Source organism: Kogia breviceps, chromosome X, assembly GCF_026419965.1.
Source record: "Kogia breviceps isolate mKogBre1 chromosome X, mKogBre1 haplotype 1, whole genome shotgun sequence".
Taxonomy (NCBI): domain Eukaryota; kingdom Metazoa; phylum Chordata; class Mammalia; order Artiodactyla; family Physeteridae; genus Kogia; species Kogia breviceps.
Genome location: NC_081330.1, coordinates 48,311,746 through 48,329,973, shown reverse-complemented (window position 1 = coordinate 48,329,973; position 18,228 = coordinate 48,311,746). Strand labels below are relative to the sequence as shown.

General features: G+C 35.9%; 1 protein-coding gene across 4 annotated transcripts in view; it reads left to right on the top strand.

The window, feature by feature from the left end:
• The window catches only part of DIAPH2 (diaphanous related formin 2), an 886,560-nt gene that overhangs the window by 275,293 nt on the left and 593,039 nt on the right, over positions 1-18,228 (top strand). For all 4 annotated transcript variants that reach the window (XM_067024271.1, XM_067024270.1, XM_067024269.1 and 1 more), the window contains 4 exons: positions 4,564-4,628; positions 7,891-7,995; positions 12,160-12,480; positions 14,073-14,187. In XM_067024271.1, coding sequence (XP_066880372.1) covers positions 4,564-4,628; positions 7,891-7,995; positions 12,160-12,480; positions 14,073-14,187 — 606 coding nt within the window. The remainder of the gene's footprint in view (positions 1-4,563; positions 4,629-7,890; positions 7,996-12,159; positions 12,481-14,072; positions 14,188-18,228) is intronic.

Genomic DNA, 18,228 nt, shown 5'->3' with positions numbered 1-18,228 from the left:
CAAACTCATTATATGAGGGCAGCATCACCCTGATACCAAAACCAGACAAAAATACTACAAATAAAGAAAATTACAGACCAATATCACTGATGAATATAGATGCTAAAATCCTCAACAAAATACTAACAAACAAAATCCAACAAGACTTTAAAAGCATCATACAACATGTTCCAGTGGGATTTATCCCAGGGATGCAAGGATTCTTCAATATATGCAAATCAATCAATGTGATAGACCATATTAACAAATTGAAGTATAAAAATCATATAAAAATCTCAATAGATGCAAAAGATGCTTTTGACAAAATTCAACACCGATTTTTGATAAAAACTCTCCAGAAAATGGGCGTAGAGAGAACCTACCTCAACATAATAAAGGCCATATATGACAAACCCACAGCCAACACCATTCTCAATGGTGAAAAACTGAAAGCATTTCCTCTAAGATCAGGAACCAGACAAGGTTGCCCACTCTCACCACTATTATTCAACATAGTTTTGGAAGTCGTAGCCATGGTAATCAGAGAAAAAAAGATATAAAAGGAATACAAATTGGAAATGAAGAAGTAAAACTGTCACTGTTTGCAGATGAACTGATACTGTACATAGAAAATCCTAAAGATGTTACCAGAAAACTACTAGAGCTAATCAATGAATTTGCTAAAGTTGCAGGATACAAAATTAATGCACAGAAATCTCTTGCATTCCTATACACTAATGATGAAAAATCTGAAAGAGAATTTAAGGAAACACTCCCATTTACCACTGCAACAAAAAGAATAAAATACCTAGGAATAAACCTACCTAGGGAGACAAAAGACCTGTATGCAGAAAAGTATAAGGCACTGATGAAAGATACTAAAGATGATATCAGTAGATGGAGAGATATACCATGTTCTTGGATTAGAATAGTCAATATTGTGAAAATGACTATACAACCCAAAGCAATCTACAGATTCAATGCAATCCCTATCAAATTACCAATGGCATTTTTTACAGAAGTAGAAGAAAAAATCTTAAGATTTGTATGGAGACACAAAAGACCCCAAATAGCCAAAGCAGTGTTGAGGGAATAAAATGGAGCTGGAGGAATCAGACTCCTTGACTTCAGACTATACTACAAATCTACAGTAATCAAGAGAGTATGGTACTGGCACAAAAACAGAAACATAGCTCAATGGAACAGGATATAAAGCCCAGAGAAAAACCCACGCACCTACGGTCAACTAATCTATGACAAAGGAGGCAAGGATATACAATGGAGAAAACACAGTCTCTTCAATAAGTGGTGCTGGGAATACTGGGCAGCTACATGTAAAAGAATGAAATTAGAATACTCTGTTACACCAAACACAGAAATAAACTCAAAATGGATTCAAGACCTAAATGTAAGACTGGACACTATAAAACTCTTAGAGGAAAACATAGGAAGAACACTCTTTGACATAAATCACAGCATGATCTTTTTTTGATCCACCTCCTAGAGTAATGGAAATAAAACCAAAAATAAACAAATGGGACCTAATGAAACTTAAAAGCTTTTGCAAAGCAAAGGAAACTACAAACAAGATGAAAAGTCAACCCTCAGAATGGGAGAAAATATTTGCAAATGAATCAATGGAGAACGGAGTAATCTCTAAGATAGATATATATATATATACAGCTCATGCAGCTCAATATTAAAAAAAACAAACAAGCCAGGCTTCCCTGGTGGCGCAGTGGTTGAGAGTCCGCCTGCTGATACGGGGGACATGGGTTCGTGCCCCAGTCTGGGAAGATCCCACATGCCGTGGAGCGGCTGGGCCCGTGAGCCATGGCCACTGAGCCTGTGCGTACGGAGCCTGTGCTCTGCAACGGGAGAGGCCACAACAGTGAGAGGCCCGTGTACCACAAACAAACAAACAAAGAAACAAAAAAAAAACAAGCCAATCACAAAATGGGCAGAAGACCTAAATAGACATTTCTCCAAAAAAGGCATACAGATGGCCAAGAAGCATATGAAAAGCTGCTCAGCATCACTAATTATTAGAGAAATGCAAATCAAAACTACAATGAGGTGTCACCTCACACCAGTTAGAATGGGCATCATCAGAAAATCTACAAACAACAAATGCTGGAGAGCATGTGGAGTAAAAGGAACCCTCTTGCACTGTTGGTGGGAATGTAAATTGATACAGCCACTATGGAGAACAGTATGGAGGTTCCTTAAAAAACTAAAAATAGAATTACCATATGACCCAGCAATGCCACTACTGGGCATATACCCAGAGAAAACCATAATTCGAAAATACACATGCACCCCAATGTTCACTGAAGCCCTGTTTACTCTAGCCAGGTCATGGAAGCAACCTAAATGCCCATTGACAGACGAATGGATAAAGAAACGTGGTATATGTATATATACAATGAAATATTACTCAGCCATAAAAAGGAATGAAATTGGGTCATTTGTAGAGATGTGGATGGATCTAGAGACTGTCATACAGAGTGAATTAAGTCAGAAAGAGAAAAAAAAGATATCATATATTAACACATATATGTGGAACCTAGAAAAATGGTATAGACCAACTGGTTTGCAGGGCAGAAATTGAGACACAGATAGAGAACAAATGTATGGACACCAGGTGGGGAAAGTGGTGGGGATGGTGATGGTGGTGGTGTGATGAAGTGGGAGATTGGGGTTGACATGTATACCCTAATATGTATAAAATGGATAACTGGTAAGCACCTGCTGTATAAGAAAATAAATAAAATTTTTAAAAAAGATAATACGGGGCTTCCCTGGTGGCGCAGTGGTTGAGAATCTGCCTGCCGATGCAGGGGACACGGGTTCGTGCCCCGGTCCGGGAAGATCCCACATGCCGCAGAGCGGCTGGGCCCGTGAGCCATGGCCGCTGAGCCTGCGCATCCGGAGCCTGCGCTCCACAATGGGAGAGGCCACAACAGTGAGAGGCCCGCGTACCACAAAAAAAAAAAAAAAAAAAAAGATAATACGCATCTCTGTCACCCCCTAAAATTTCTGCATTCTCATTTTTAGTCTTCTTCCCATGCTTCCCCCTTTTCCCCATCGTGAGACAATCACTGATCTCTCTCGGTATAGACTAGTTTTATTTTCTAAAATTTTATGTAAGTGGAAACATACAGCATGTACTTTCTTTGCTGGCTTTTTTCATTCAGCATAATTATTTTGAGGTTCATTTGTGTTGTGGTATTGGCATGTATCATTTGTTTTCATAACTGAGTACTTTTATAGTATATCGATATAGCACAATCTGTTTATACATTTACTTGTTGATGGATATTTGGATTATTTATTAGTTTGAGCTATTATAAATAAAGCTGCTCTGAGCATTCACATACAATTCTGGTTATAGACATATGCTTTCATATGTCTTTAAGTAAATAAATAGGTATAGGATGGCTAGGTATAGGTATACAGAATAGACTGTGTATACAGTATTAAGAACATTTCCCAAAAGAGGTTCTTCACTTATTTATATTTTGGAGTGTTTGATTAGACCTGAGAAGTTTGATGTTTGTTTTCTTATTTACATAATACTATATTCTGCCCCTGTTCAGAAGTTGTTCAAGTGAAATCTTTCTTTAGGAAGCCTGAATTAATGAATGTTATTGTATCTTCCCCTGTAGCCTTATTTTAAGGACCATTTTGAGCCTTAAGAATCTTTTTTTAAGATGATATTTTAAGATGAGCTTGTTGATTTTTTAAAAAAAATTATTAAAAAAAAATTTTGATGCATCAGGTCTTAGTTGTGGCATGTGGGATCTTCGTTGAGGCGTGCGGGATCTTTCGTTGTGGCACAGGTTCTTCGTTGTGGTGCGGGCTCTTCGTTGCATTGCGTGGGCTTCTCTCGAGTTGTGGCGTGCAGGTTTTCTTTTCTCTCGTTGTGGTGTGCAGACCCCAGGGCGCGTTGGCTCTTTAGTTGTGGCGTGCGGGTTCCACAGCATGTGGGCTCTGTCATTTGCAGCACGCGGGCTCTAGCTGAGGCACAGGAGCTCAGTAGTTGTGGTACGCAGGCTTAGTTGCCCTGCAGCATGTGGGATCTTAGTTCCCTGACGAGGGATCAGACCCGAGTCCCCTGCTTTGTAAGGCAGATTCTTTACCACTGGACCACCAGGGAAGTCCCTGATCTTTAATAATCTTAAGCATAGCATAGATTCTTTGGCACTTCTCCACCCATAATAAACTACAAAAAATGTTAAAAGAGTTGTATAATTGTTAAAGTTGGTAAATAATGGAATACCTTTAACATGATGATGATTGAGTCAAATATATTCTTGAATACTTGGTTTTGTGCCTCAACAATTCTATCATTCAGTTAGTATGTAATACCAGATATGTAATATCAGTTAGTAATACTATGAATTCAGTTAGTATACAAAAGAAACCTGGTAGTTTATGTTTTACGTGCAGTATAGTCAATTTCCCTCTAACAGCAATTGACATAAAAATGATAGTTTACAAAATAGAATTATAGGCTGGCAGCCATCATTTGCCTAGTGATCAATGCAATAATTTCTAATCATTTTTCATCAATCTTAATAGATTCTTGTGTGAACAAGGCAAAAGTTGAAGAAAGTGAACAAAAAGCAGCAGAATTTTCAAAGAAGGTAAGACTTATCAAATATTAGCCGTAATTATGAAATGTAAAATGTAATCACAATACATATTCTACCTTGTTTCCTTATGCGAGGCCTTATAAATGTTGTTTCAGTTATATAGTTCTTTATGTTTCTGGATTCAGACACCACTACAGAATATTGATTTCTTTCCCGATAAGATAAGGTTGCTACTGTTCCGTGCTCACCAACTTTAATCCATTATGGAAGAAGAACACTAACCATATTTTACTAAAGTGATAAATGAAATAAAATTAGGTTGCTGGAAGCATATGGTTTGAAATGGTCAACCAAAACACATTCCCCCATTGCTTTCCTGCAGCTCTCACTTAACAGTAGTTAGCTCCTTGGAGAACTTTGGAGATGTTTAGCTAGTCTTATCTGTTATGTTCTTTAAATCAGTGCTATTGATAGAAACAGAATGATGCAATATTTTCTTTCTCTTTGTCTCTCTCTGCTTAGACTTATCTTCTTTGAATTTTGTAATTACCATTTTTAAAGTGATGCTGCTACTCCATGTATGTCGTCTTGGTGGAATTTGAGCTTCCCCTTTCTTTGTGTAATGCCTTATGTAAATGCCAACTTTATGCATATCTGAATTTTATTTAGATCTCAGATGGTCTTTTCCTTGTTTCATGAAAGCATAGCTACAATTTTATGAGCTTCTACTGAAAGTTGCATTGCTGGTTTTAGACCCTATAAAGCATTAGTATAGTATTTCTCTCCTGTTGGTGGAAGGAGAAGGATTGAAGCCCAAGTCTAAAAGCTCTACAGTTTTGAGTCTTTTGACAGCAAGATAAAGTCCTTACATATTGCTGTCTCTTCAAAGTTATGACTTACCTTGGAGATTAGATAATCACTTTTGCTATCACTCTAGAAATTATAGAGTATTACTGAAGTTACTTCAGGGCATCTGAAGAAATGTTTTTGCTCTTTCAGTTACTAGAATAGATTTTAAGAGCTTGAGCATAAAATGTTTGTGTGAAGGCGTCATTTTTATTGGTGAAAGAAACTGTACACTTTTCGATTAGTAGACCTTTATATTTCTAATGTTCTTGTTTTAAGTAGCACATTTAAAATTCCCTTTGAAAATCTTAGGATCTCTTTTTCTCTGGCACTGTGATTAGATACCATAAGACTGGAGCAAACTGTGATGATCTATCTGGTAAAAATTTCTGTAAGCATCTATTATTGGAAAAGGAGTCCTGAAATAATAAAAAAGAAATTTCAGTGTTTGATGCTTTATTCTCCTCGCCAACATTTAGAATGAAAACGTGTATGGTCTCCCAGTGGTTATCTGCGTACCTTCTCTTATTCTGGGTGATTTTAAGAGGCAGTATAAAGTAGTAAAAAAAAAAAAAAAAAAAAAGAAATGAAGGGGGGCAGCTAGAATGAGAAGCAGTAGTTGTAAGATCTGATCTCAGTGTTTCTGCTAATTAGCTGTGACTTTAAGCCATTTACTCTCCTTGGATCTTAATTTTTTCATCCTTAAAAGGAGAGAATAAGGTTAGTGGACTTGTAAGAAGTCTTTCAGTTCACATATCTCAGGCTTCTCTGATTCCTACTCTATGGGTTTACAGATTAAGATCGTTTTAAATTACAAGCAGAAGCCTTGTGTGCCTCTCCGCAAGTGTACTAATAAACCATTTGTAGAGCAAAATTGTAGTGTGCTTATGTGGACAGCATGCTTGAGAAGCACACAGGAAAAGATAACTCTGGCAAGGAGGCTGGGGGTATAGAATCATATCAGTTTTTTTAAAAAAATATTTATTTATTTATTTGGTTGCTCTGGGTCTTAGTTGTGGTAGGTGGGCTCCTTAGTTGTGGCAGGGGGGGCTTCTTTGTTGCGGCAGGTAGGCTCCTTAATTGAGGCTCATGGGCTCCTTAGTTGTGGCATGTGAACTCTTAGTTGCGACATGCATGTGGGATCTAGTTACCTGACCAGAGATCGAACCCAGGACCCCTGCGTTGGGAGCACGGGGTCTTAACCACTGCGCCACCAGGGAAGTCCCAGAATAAGATCAATCTTAACATGGATACTAGTGAAGTCGAAAAAGCTCCATCTTCTCAGTGACCTAGGAAACAAGGTCATTTGCTGATACTGAAAGATCAGGGTAAGTTTGAAATGTAAAGAGATTAGAAACAATTTGGACCAACCTTTGTGGGACAGTTTCCCAGGACTCAAGTAGAGATGAATAAAAGAATTAATTAAGTAGTATTGCAGGTTTGACTCAAACACTATTATCCACTTTGCTCACCCACTCTTTCTTCAGACTGGATCTGAATGGCATTTTATAATTTCCAAAGGTCAAATCTACTATGAGGAGGAATATTTATTAACAGTAAACCCACTTTTTCCTTGTTCCACAAACTCTAAAGGCAGTTTTTGACAGTAAGATATATCACTTTTAAAAACATAAATAACATTGTTGGAATAATGTATAGACTTCTAAAATAACTTGAAGTGACAGTGACAATAAAAGGCAAATGTTCTATAGCTGCACATGAGTGGTATTCACCTGACTGAGGTAAGTGCTGGGCAGGATGCAGTAAATGGATAGTCACGCTTCTGATGGTCTCTTTGGCTTAGCACGCTGTAATTTAACCTCTCATTTTCCCTCTTATGACATTTTATACAAGTGTTTTGGTTAACCATCTGAATGAGAATGCCATTAGAGCACATATCATTCTACTGTCAGATTTTGTGGAGCATCACTTTTTGAATGCTAGACAATTAAGATTATAATAAAAATAGTCTGATTTGTATTAATGTACATCCATTTGAGCATTCTAAAAGTACAGTCTCTTTTCAAGATTAAATATAGTTTTAAAGAGTTGAACTGCTTGTTTCCTAATTTTTAGGTTTCATTTTCTAATTAAATAAACTTAAAAGTATGGGATGAAACATTAAAAAAAAACCCATGATTAATTCTAAAACCTATCTTTCAATAACAAAACAACAAAAATGTGCATTATATGTGAAGAGAGCCTTCTTAGTCCACCCTTTAAAAATTTTGTTTAGTATGTCTTTTTCAGAAGTGAAAATGGATTTTTTTACCTTGGGCTGGGGACATAGTTCTTCTTTACCACGGAGGTGCTCAATTGCCATAAAATAATCAAGACCTCTGATTTTCTGAGTGGCCCAGGAAATTTAAGAAGCAAAAGACACTCCACTTATTTAATACATATTGTTGTTTAAAGCTTTCTCAAAACTGTATTATTAAGTGTACATTTATGGTGGTGATCATTGCAGTTTGATGAAGAATTCACAGCTCGACAGGAAGCTCAAGCTGAGCTTCAAAAAAGAGAAGAAAAAATCAAAGAGCTTGAAACAGAAATCCAACAACTTCGAACCCAGGTAATGAAACAAGATAACAGACTTTGTGTCATGTCACATTAAGTTTGAAGGTAGAAAACTATCTTGTTAGATGGAGGGAAAAATGTGACCAGAAGCAGACTTTCTGGTAGTTTCCCATTTTATGTGAAATAACTACAGATTTGATTTTCCAGGACAATAAATCATTTTAATGTTTGGATAAAAGTACGGCATTCGTTGCATAAACTGCCCTGAATATTTTTAACGGAATGTATTACACAAGCAAAACTCTTTCTTGAGATGAAATTTTCATGATGATTTGAAAAACTGGATGCATAGTATTTTCTTTCAAAAGGAATGTGGAAATGCTCATTAAAGCTTTTTGAGATCTCTTTAAATCTCGACTACCATAATTTCAAAATCTATAAACTTTATATTTCCACCTACATTCCCTATGATGAAAACCCCCCATATACACTTAAAATCTTAATTATGGTGTCTAAATTTTAGAGCTGATTACATACTCTGAACACAACATATTTTTTAAATGAATATAAAGAAACATAAGATTAGTTCTTAGCCTCATAGATGCCCAGTAGGGTGTTTGTTGATTGACTAGGTCTGTTTCTGTCAATCTACTGAAAAGTGACTTCAGAAGTCAACAATGAACTCCACATTACCCAATGCAGTGGCCTTTTCCTACCCTTAGCCTCTTTCACTTATCTGTAATATTTGATAATTTCTTTTCACTCAATCACTCTTTTTTGTGTCATCTGACTTCATTTTCTACATGTCTCAGAACTCAGTTTCTCTTTGTTTTCATCCTCCAAATGATGACATTCCCCAGTGTTCTGTCCTCTGCTCTTTTTTCTCTGGATGTCCCTGCACTAATATCCCATCCAATATTATAAATTCAAATATCACCTTTTAGTAGGTGTCAAGTCCCCTGGGTTTGTTGTCTATTTCCAGCTCTTGATTAGATCTCCGTGTGGGCAGGTCCTGCTGCATGTTGAAATCAAACCCATTATTTGTGGTCACTCCTCTGTCCTCAAACCAGCTTGGTCTCCATTCTTATTTGTTTAAATTTTACCACCAGTTGTTTTTTTTATTGTGAAGCTGGAGTTGTCCTGGCCTTTTCCCCGCCCTGCCTCCTGATAGATTATTAAGTTGGTCACTGTTTTATGTCAGTTCTTTCTCTTTTTTTCGCTTTGCCTCAAAACCCCGAACCCCCCAGGGCCACTCTCTCATTCCATCCTGCCTGGAATATTACAGTAGTTTCTGAACTTTCCGCCATGCCTATAGTCTCTTCCTCTTCAGATTCATGCTTTATGTCAGTTGCAAATTAATCTTCTTAAAACACTGCCCTGATTATTGTCACTCCAGGCTTTAATATGTTCAATGGTTGCCTGTTGCATTCAGGATTAAAGAAAAAATCTCCTTACCGGGAATTTGAAGGCCTTCTATCCCGTGCTCCCTTATCTCGCCTTTGCAGCCTCGTCTCTACTCCTCTAACTCCAGCCTCTGTTGCAGCTAAGTCACCTTTCCTCCTCCCTTCACATGTAGAATTTACTGTCTCCACACTTTTCCTTCGGCCAGCATTTCCCAGACATTAGTTACAGAGATGCTAATAGGTTTTTCATGAGGAAAGCATTCCATAGTCCAATAAATTTGGTACACTTGAAATTCTCCTCTTGGAGATTCATCATTCTCATTAACATACTAAATGGTCTGAGATGGCCTACATTAAAGAAACCTGTCAAACTCTTTTTCCTATAGCTTTCTCAAACTCATTTAGCCACAGAACCCTTTATCTCAGACCACCTATTAACATCTCCTGCAGAAGAGTTTGTTCATGGAACTATTAAGAAATGCTGACTTAGGTTATTCTCTCTCAGAAACGCCCTCCCTTGCTGCTCTGTGCCAATGAAACATCTCCTTTAAGGATCAGATCAGTATAACATCCTTTGGAAAGCGTCACCCAAAACTCTGGGAATTTCTTTGAACTTTTATATCACTTTTATAGACCACTCCTATCATATTTGGTTGTGTGCCTGCTTTATCCCTTCCCCTGCAGCATAAACACTTTGAGGACAATGTCTTTACTTCCTGTGCTTACTCTCATTAAAGTCCCTACTGCACCTAGCACAGAGCCTTACCATTTAATTGCGTGGTTGCTTATTTATTATCAATGGATCTGGAAAAGTGCAGAGTCACACAGTACTTTCTAGTGCACCCCAAATGGTGTCAAATAATAAATGGTCCATTTGCCGTATTCAATTCTCAGTACTCTATTGTGGTCTCATTTAATTGTTCCATTCCTAATTGTTCATAGGAGGGAAGAAAAGGGCTGATATGATTTGATTTTAAGGCTGGTGGCATTTGAGACTTTTATTCAATTTGTAAAATATCGATTTAACTTGAGTAAAAAGTCCTATTTTAAAGTAATAGCATTTTTGTGGTTACACAAGTTTTATATCATAAACATGATCTCATAGAGGCAAAATTTTATGTTTACAAACAAGTATTACTTTCATTTTGCTGTCAATTAATACAAAAAATGGGATACACATTTTACCTTTCAAATTATTAAACAAATCCATTATATACAAAATTTGTAGGGTAAATTACTAATTTACTGAACTTTTCAGAAAAATTATTTTAATTTTCCTCAGAATTTCTTTGCTATCTCAATCAAGATTGGAAAAATCAGACTGCTTTCTATAGTTTTGCTGCATTAAAAATAAAATAGAAAGAATTTGCATATTATAATCCTATCCTTCCTAATCTCAGGAGGGGATTGCATTCCAGGAGAGGATTGTCCTTTAAGTGTATAAACACTTTAGTTGTATATATGTATATACACACATAAACATTCATATGTGTGAATAAAATATTTGTGGACAATGTGCATTGAATATTAGGAGAAACATTTCTGTGATGCTGTTTACCTGTGATTGTTAATTTTTAACATGTGTAAATGGGTCAGTCCTTTAAGTTGATTGTTTCAAAAATAGGCTTCCACTTATTTATTATGTAAAGATAATTCTAAGTTTGTTTAGTTCAATTAAGTAGTCTGTGGAGGAAATTCGTATTAGTAAAGATTAGAAGAGTTTCTCCCCAAATAAAAATAACACTATACCAAGACATGTTAATAGTTTTAAACTTTTCATTCAGTTAGTCTAATGTCGTATCTCAATTACAGAAGATGCATGTTCATTTGTAGGACTTTTTTAGGAATGTTTATAATTAACAAACTCACTTTTGTATTCATTTTCATTTCGGAAAGTAAACCGTTGTCATCAGTAATGGTTTAAAGAAACAGGTCCAGATTAATAATCAAAAAGTGGGCAATATGGAATGCAGTGATCTCCATCAGCTGTCATCCATCATTATTAGAGAATGAGCTTGAAGTTCCTTTCTGGTGGGAGAAATAAGTTATAATCTGCTCATACTGCAAGCTGTAATTAATTCCACTCAAGGCAACTGACACCCATTCATTAGGAGCTAGTCTGTTGTAGTGGAAAGAGGATTGCCTTAGATATGAGAAGAACCACATGTAAATCTTAATCATATTTCAGACTGTGCGACCTTTGGTTAGTCATTGAACCTCTTTGCAGTTACAGTTTCCTCATCTATAAGCAGTGAGATAAAAATACCCAACCTACATTACAGGGTTATAATAAGGATGAAAAGAAATAATAGATGTAAAAACATTGATAAACCTGTATTATTATGCAATGGATGTTACTTAGCATTAATTCTTGGTATTAGAAGATAGCTAAGTTACTGGTGCCATGAGACAGACTCTTCGTGTAAAGCTAATAGGCCCCAAGGGAATTAAATCAGTTATTTTGTATTAATCATCCTATATTCATACCAACTAGTCTTAATAGGCCCAAGCCATATACAGTACTCCTTCTTTGCATATATTTATAATGAAAGGTAAGTTTTCACTATTTTGGAGGAGTGTTTCACAAAATCTTTGAGCATGCCAACTTTCCTAGCCTTAGTATATGAGCAGAGTTAGTCATTATCCAGGGTTTAGAATGCTTATCAAAAATCTATGTCTTTTTCATGTACTCTTAAGCCCTTAGATGTTGCTAAATTAAACAAACCTTAAACAACTCAACCACAAATGTCTTCTGATAAGTTTTCTTTGCTACCATACTGTAAGCATTTTAAGCATTGGGTTATTTTATATTTCAGGGACATGGACTCTCAGGTTCATCAGGAATTCCAGGCCCTCCTCTACCACCTCCATTGCCAGGTGCTGGGCCACCCCCGCCTCCACCTCCACCTCCACCAGCGCCACCTCTACCCAGAGGAGGTCCCCCTCCTCCTCCACCTCCTTTACCTGGGGTACATGGAATAGCATCACCATTGCCTTTGTTTGGGGGACCTCCTCCACCACCTCCCCTTGGAGGAGTTCCTCCTCCTCCTCCGGGAACACTTGATCTGCCATATGGAATGAAGCATAAAAAAATATATAAACCTGAGGTGTCCATGAAGAGGATCAACTGGTCAAAGGTAGTACTATGACTATAGCTTTATGGCTTTGTCTAGTCATAGTTGCTCATTAATGTGTGAATGACGGTATTGCTACTTATAAGTATGATATAATAATTGAGAACATGACCACTGATTCTTTTGCTTTCGCTTGTGAGTTCACCATCTTATGTTCATCTTTCATAGCTGGAGAATTGGAAACTCCACAGACAACTTGAAATTAACATAGAAGACAAAAGGAAAATCAAAGTGAAAGTGGTTTTAGAGAATAGTATGAAAAATAATTTTGATTCTTTTACCAATGTTAACTTTAATTGCTATAACATTCTTAAATATAATCTTTGTATTAATGGGCCTCTCTATCTTTGTTATTTTTTTTCTTAGAAAATTATTAGTTTTTTTTTTTTTTTTTTAGTTTTAAACTTTCAGATAGTGTGGAATCACTGACAGTATTCAGTAGAGACATAAACTAATTGTTTTTTTATATGATGTGTGAAAGATTTTTTCTTTTGAATGTTATTTTGCTTTATTATTATCAAATAACATGTCTTATAAGAAGCTTATTATCAAGATTGACACAGTCCACATTCACTGGGAACTAATCTAATGAAAATACAATTACCCAGGCCACCATTTGGGGAAATGTCTATTCCAAGAACATAGTTACAGTGATATCTGACAGTATCTACATAATAAATTGGTTTGACCAGAATAATGGTTAAATCAGTTTTAAAATTAAACATATACTTATGCTTTGCTCATAAGAGTAAATGAGGTATGAATGTTTTTGGAATGTAGTTATTTTTGGTTAGGCACAATCTACCAAACTATAGGACCCAGAAGCTGCTGGCCCAGTTATCTGTGTGTGTAAATGTAATGATATGTTAATTTAGCAATTAAGCATATAGTGTAATGGCACTTACATATCACAGAGCATCATGATATGTACTGGAAAATGCACCATTCTAATATTGGGTTTCAGTGTAGTGGCTGAGAGCACAATTCTGTGGAGCTACACTGCCTGGGTTTGAAAGCCATCTTCGCCATTTACTAGCTTGGGCAGCCACTCAGACTTCCTGGGGCTCGGTTTCCTCATCTTTAACATGGAGATAATAACAGGTCCTACTTCAAAGGATTATTGTGAGGATTAGATGAGATGAGTTAATGTGTGAAATCACGTAAAAGAGTACCTGACACATTTTAGGAGGTATGTAAGTGTCAGCTATTATGGTTATTTTCTGCAACCATGGGAAATTTACTTTTCTGAATCTCAGTTTCCCCATTGCTAAAAATCCAGGAGCAAGAAGAAGGTATGTAAGTTGAGGGGAGGGATTTACTAAATTATTCTGAAGATTCCTTCCAGTAGAAGATATTTTAAAATGTAATTTGCTACATGGCCTGTTGCTGTTTTGTATTTTTCTGTACACTAGTAGAAGTCTGTGACTTTCCCAATGAATGTTTACTTAAAAAGTGTTGTTTTGATAGATCCTAAAATTGATTTAGTAGGTAGATGAATAAAGGTAATATCATTCAACCTTGGTGAAAGTGAATTCTTTGAAAAACTAAATATGAAGTAATAATTTAGAAACTTATCTTTGTTATTTTTGTTTCAGATTGAACCCAAAGAATTGTCTGAGAACTGTTTCTGGTTGAAAGTTAAGGAGGAGAAGTTTGAAAATCCAGATCTCTTTGCAAAATTGGCACTGAATTTCGCTACCCAGATAAAAGGTATATTTTATTTTTTAATATAGAGTTCTTGTTCTGATATATTGAATTCAGTGTGTTGCTAAAAATTTCTAGTAATGTATACATGTATAATTTTGGGGGCAGAGTCAAACATAATTAGATTGACATATTAACTATTTTACCTAGCAATGAAAGAAGGATAGCTTTTTTCCTGTTAAATTTATTTTGCATAAATGTTATTATTCACCTGAAAATATGGATTTTATTTTTATTGTTTAATATGTAACTTATACTCATCTATTGTAAAGTTGTCATTTTCACTGAGAAGCAGAGTGGATGAATCTGTTGATTCACCATGTAAGAGAAAATAAGGTAATTGGAGTAAGATTGGTGCCATCGTGCTTATGTAGTGTTACATTTGTACTAATCCATTTGGTTTTTTTTGGAAATTTGATAGTTTTTTCCTATAAGCAGATTGTCTGGAATAATATCAAAATCTGGTACCTAATAAGTATATTTTACTGATTTGATAATTGAATGCCTCCTTTATGATTAGATCCTTAACCACTTATGAATTTCACACATAATTTTGGTACTATATAGGTAACTTATCAATCTCATAATTAATCATTGTGGTTTGTGAATTTTTGGTATTTCATTTTAACATTACTACTTTACTAATTATCACAGAATTGATAGCTTACTTAAGCATAGGAGTTTTTTTAGACTGAGTGAGTCTTTACAGCTAAGAAATTGATATATTCCACATGCCCATGCCCTTGGAATTAGCACCTTTACCATTCGTTTGTCTGATTTGTCACAACATGCCTTAGAATGTGAGAATGTGAATTTTGGAAGATTCAGAGAGAGAGAGAGGGAGAGAGAGAGAGGTGAAAATTATTCCTTTTCAGCCCTTCTAGCTTATCTTGCGCACTGGAGGTACTTGTACTGTATTTGTTGTTCCTTGTAGATTGAAGCTCACACACATACAGAAATCTGGGGTGATTAGAGTATTCTGAAGAATTTTGACATTTAAGAAAATTCCTGCCATTAAAAAAAGTCTTTTGATTCCCTTATTTGCTCTACTAGACTTCACATTTAAAGGATTCTTCAGGGACTCCAGAGATTACTATTTATTATAATCACTTTTTTTAAACTGAAAAAGTAAAACATGCTTATACATCAAGGTATTAATAATAATAATAATAATAATAATAATAAAAAGATGCGTGGTAAGCATATCCCTTCAATCGCAGACTTACAGCTTCTTCCCTAGAGAAACCACTCTTACTGATTTCCCACATTGCCTCCTAGAAATAGTCTATGCCTCTAGAAGCATATGTGTATATATCATTTTTTGTTTTTTACTTCTTTCTGTTTTCACTTTATGTACTTGGATATTATTCCATAGTAGTTTATGTTTATCTACTTTGTTCTTTTTACACATTGCATGGAATTCTGTGGTATGGGCCTATCTGAATTTATTTAACCTGTCACCTATTGATGGATATTTAGATTATTTCCAACCTTTTGCTGTTTCAAACAATGCTGTGGCAAACGTGTATCTACATATACGTTTGTGCACATAGGATCTATCTGTAGGATAAATTTTAGAAGTGAAATTCCTGGATGAAATGCTGTCTGCATTTATAATTTTGATAGATATTACCAAATTTTCTTCCAAAGAGTTTGTGTCCATTTATAGTGTTACATCTAAAATACATATGAGTATCTGTTTCCCTGCAAACTTTGCCTATCTCAGAGGTGAAATGGTAAATCATCCATGTTATAATTTTTACTCCTTAAATTAGGAGTGAAGTTGAGTAGCTTTCCTTCTATTCAAAGGCAATTTTAACCTCTTTTTCTGTGAACAACTTCCTCCAGTTATTTGCACATTTCATGTTGAGCATTTGTTCTTTTACTTATTGATGTGTTTGTATTGAGTCCCATAAGAATAAGTTTCATAAAATTTCAGAGTCTGTCTGGACCTTAGAAGTGATTAAGCCAAACTCTATTTTAAAAATGAAGAAAGTGAGGTTTGAGACATGAAGGTTAGTATAAAATCCATTAGAGAGTTTCTCAAGGTAGTGTGGTATAGTGGGAAAAGCCCAGAGGAAATGGAGTCATACATTCTTGTATTTCAGCTGTGATACTAGTAACCTCTGTGACTGAATTTTCTCATCTATAAAATGAGAAGGACTAATGTTTAACTAGAAGTGTGAGAATTAAATAAGGTTATATATTTAAAGCATCCAGCATGGTGCTTGATATAGCAGGCACTCAATAAATATCAATTTCCCTTTCACTTTCATTTAACATGATGCTGTGTGTGTGTTTGTGTGTGTTTTGTTTTAGTTATTGACATTTATTACAACAGTTAATTCAGCAAGAGACTTCAGTGCTCTTCTGAGCAGCACTGGGCAAAGCTAGTCAGTTAGAGTAGAATCCATTCTTACTCTGGCTGCTAAAACAATCAAAGCAAAGTAAAACCAAAGTCACGTAAAGGCTCTCACATACTCACTACTGAGAATTCTGCATTTCCATTCCTCTTAACTCTGATTCTCTGAATTTTCTATGTGATACTACTACTACTTCTACTTTCCTAATTTTGAATATTTGAGTCCAAATTAGGTCAGGAGCACCTTTCAGTACCATTACTTTTACTAAGATTTATTTCTAAAGGGACATTTAAAGGAACAGTTAAACATCATAGCATATTCCATAACATAGCCAAAACAAATTTGAATGATACAAACTTCCATTTGTTTTGATAAGTATTGATTGATCTTAACTCTAACAGCTGAAGTTCCTTGTCACTTGCAGTGCCTTGATTCATAATTTGGTCAATAGGTGGCAGGATCAGTAAGAAATCAGCTGGATGGAGGCTCTGGCTCCAGGCAACTCAAACCACACTGCCCTGGCTTTCCTAGCTTCAGGGCACCACTTTTTTCCCTATTCTGCCCCTGTTTGCCACTCACGCAGCTGTGTTCTGGAAGGAGCAACATATTCGTTGTTTCTAAGACCTATTTCCAAAGCTCTTAGACCCAGTGTTCCAAAACCTCTGAGAATTTCCTCCTCCTGCAAGGGGTTTGGAAAGCTCATGTCTCTGTTCTTCCTAAATGCATTGTGAAGCATTACTGGTCTGTGTTTCAAGAAAATGTTTCACTTAGCAGTTTATAGTTGCTTCAGATTGCTAAATAGAAAGAAGTTTTAAAATAGGCTAGTTCTGATACCTATAATATTTAAATGTGTAAATGTTTAATATGGGAAAGAACCATCAAATTATACTTTCTATTTGAATCACTTATTCTTAGAGTTGTAGAGAAAATTATTCTAAATTTCCTATTATAATCCAAAATATTTCCGTCTTAGGAGAGAATGGATCTCTCATTTCATTTAATTTGTATTTGTTGGGTACCCACTATGTTGGGTCTTATACTAAATTGGAGGGAGGTAAATGAATAAGGTCTTGTCTTTGCACCAGGGAATTCATCTAGTCAGGGAGAAAGAAAGACGTATACTCCACTTAGTCAATTTTTATTAAATGTTAGCCTAGATATTTTTAAGAAGCCAAAGGAGCACAAAAGGGAAACAGTTAATTTTGACTAGGGCAAATGGAGATCCCAGAGGCGGTATAATTTGTTCTGGGCCTTGAAATTTAAGCAAAATTTCAATAGGGGGAGAAGGAAAGAAGGCATTCTAGGCAGAGAACACCATTAGCAAAATATGGAGAGGGTGAATTGCACGCTGTGTTGAAAGCACAGCCTGTTGGGCTGGGACTTGGAGTGAAGGTGGTGAGTTGAATTTCACGCTGAGGAAATGGGGTTTTGTTCTTTAAGCCTAGGGGCCCAATAATTTGATGATTAGCCATTGAGCAGGCCTTTGGAGGACAGATAGGTAATGGGAATTCACAGATAGATGATGAACCATTGATTGTGAATCAATACCAGTAGGCTAGACAAGATATGACGATATCCTGATCAGTATGAATGCTTAATCTCTACAGTTTCTTCTAGTTCCCAAATCCTCATGCTTATAATATTTAGGGTCTTCTTACAAGCCATAATGATGCTGTGTGACAAA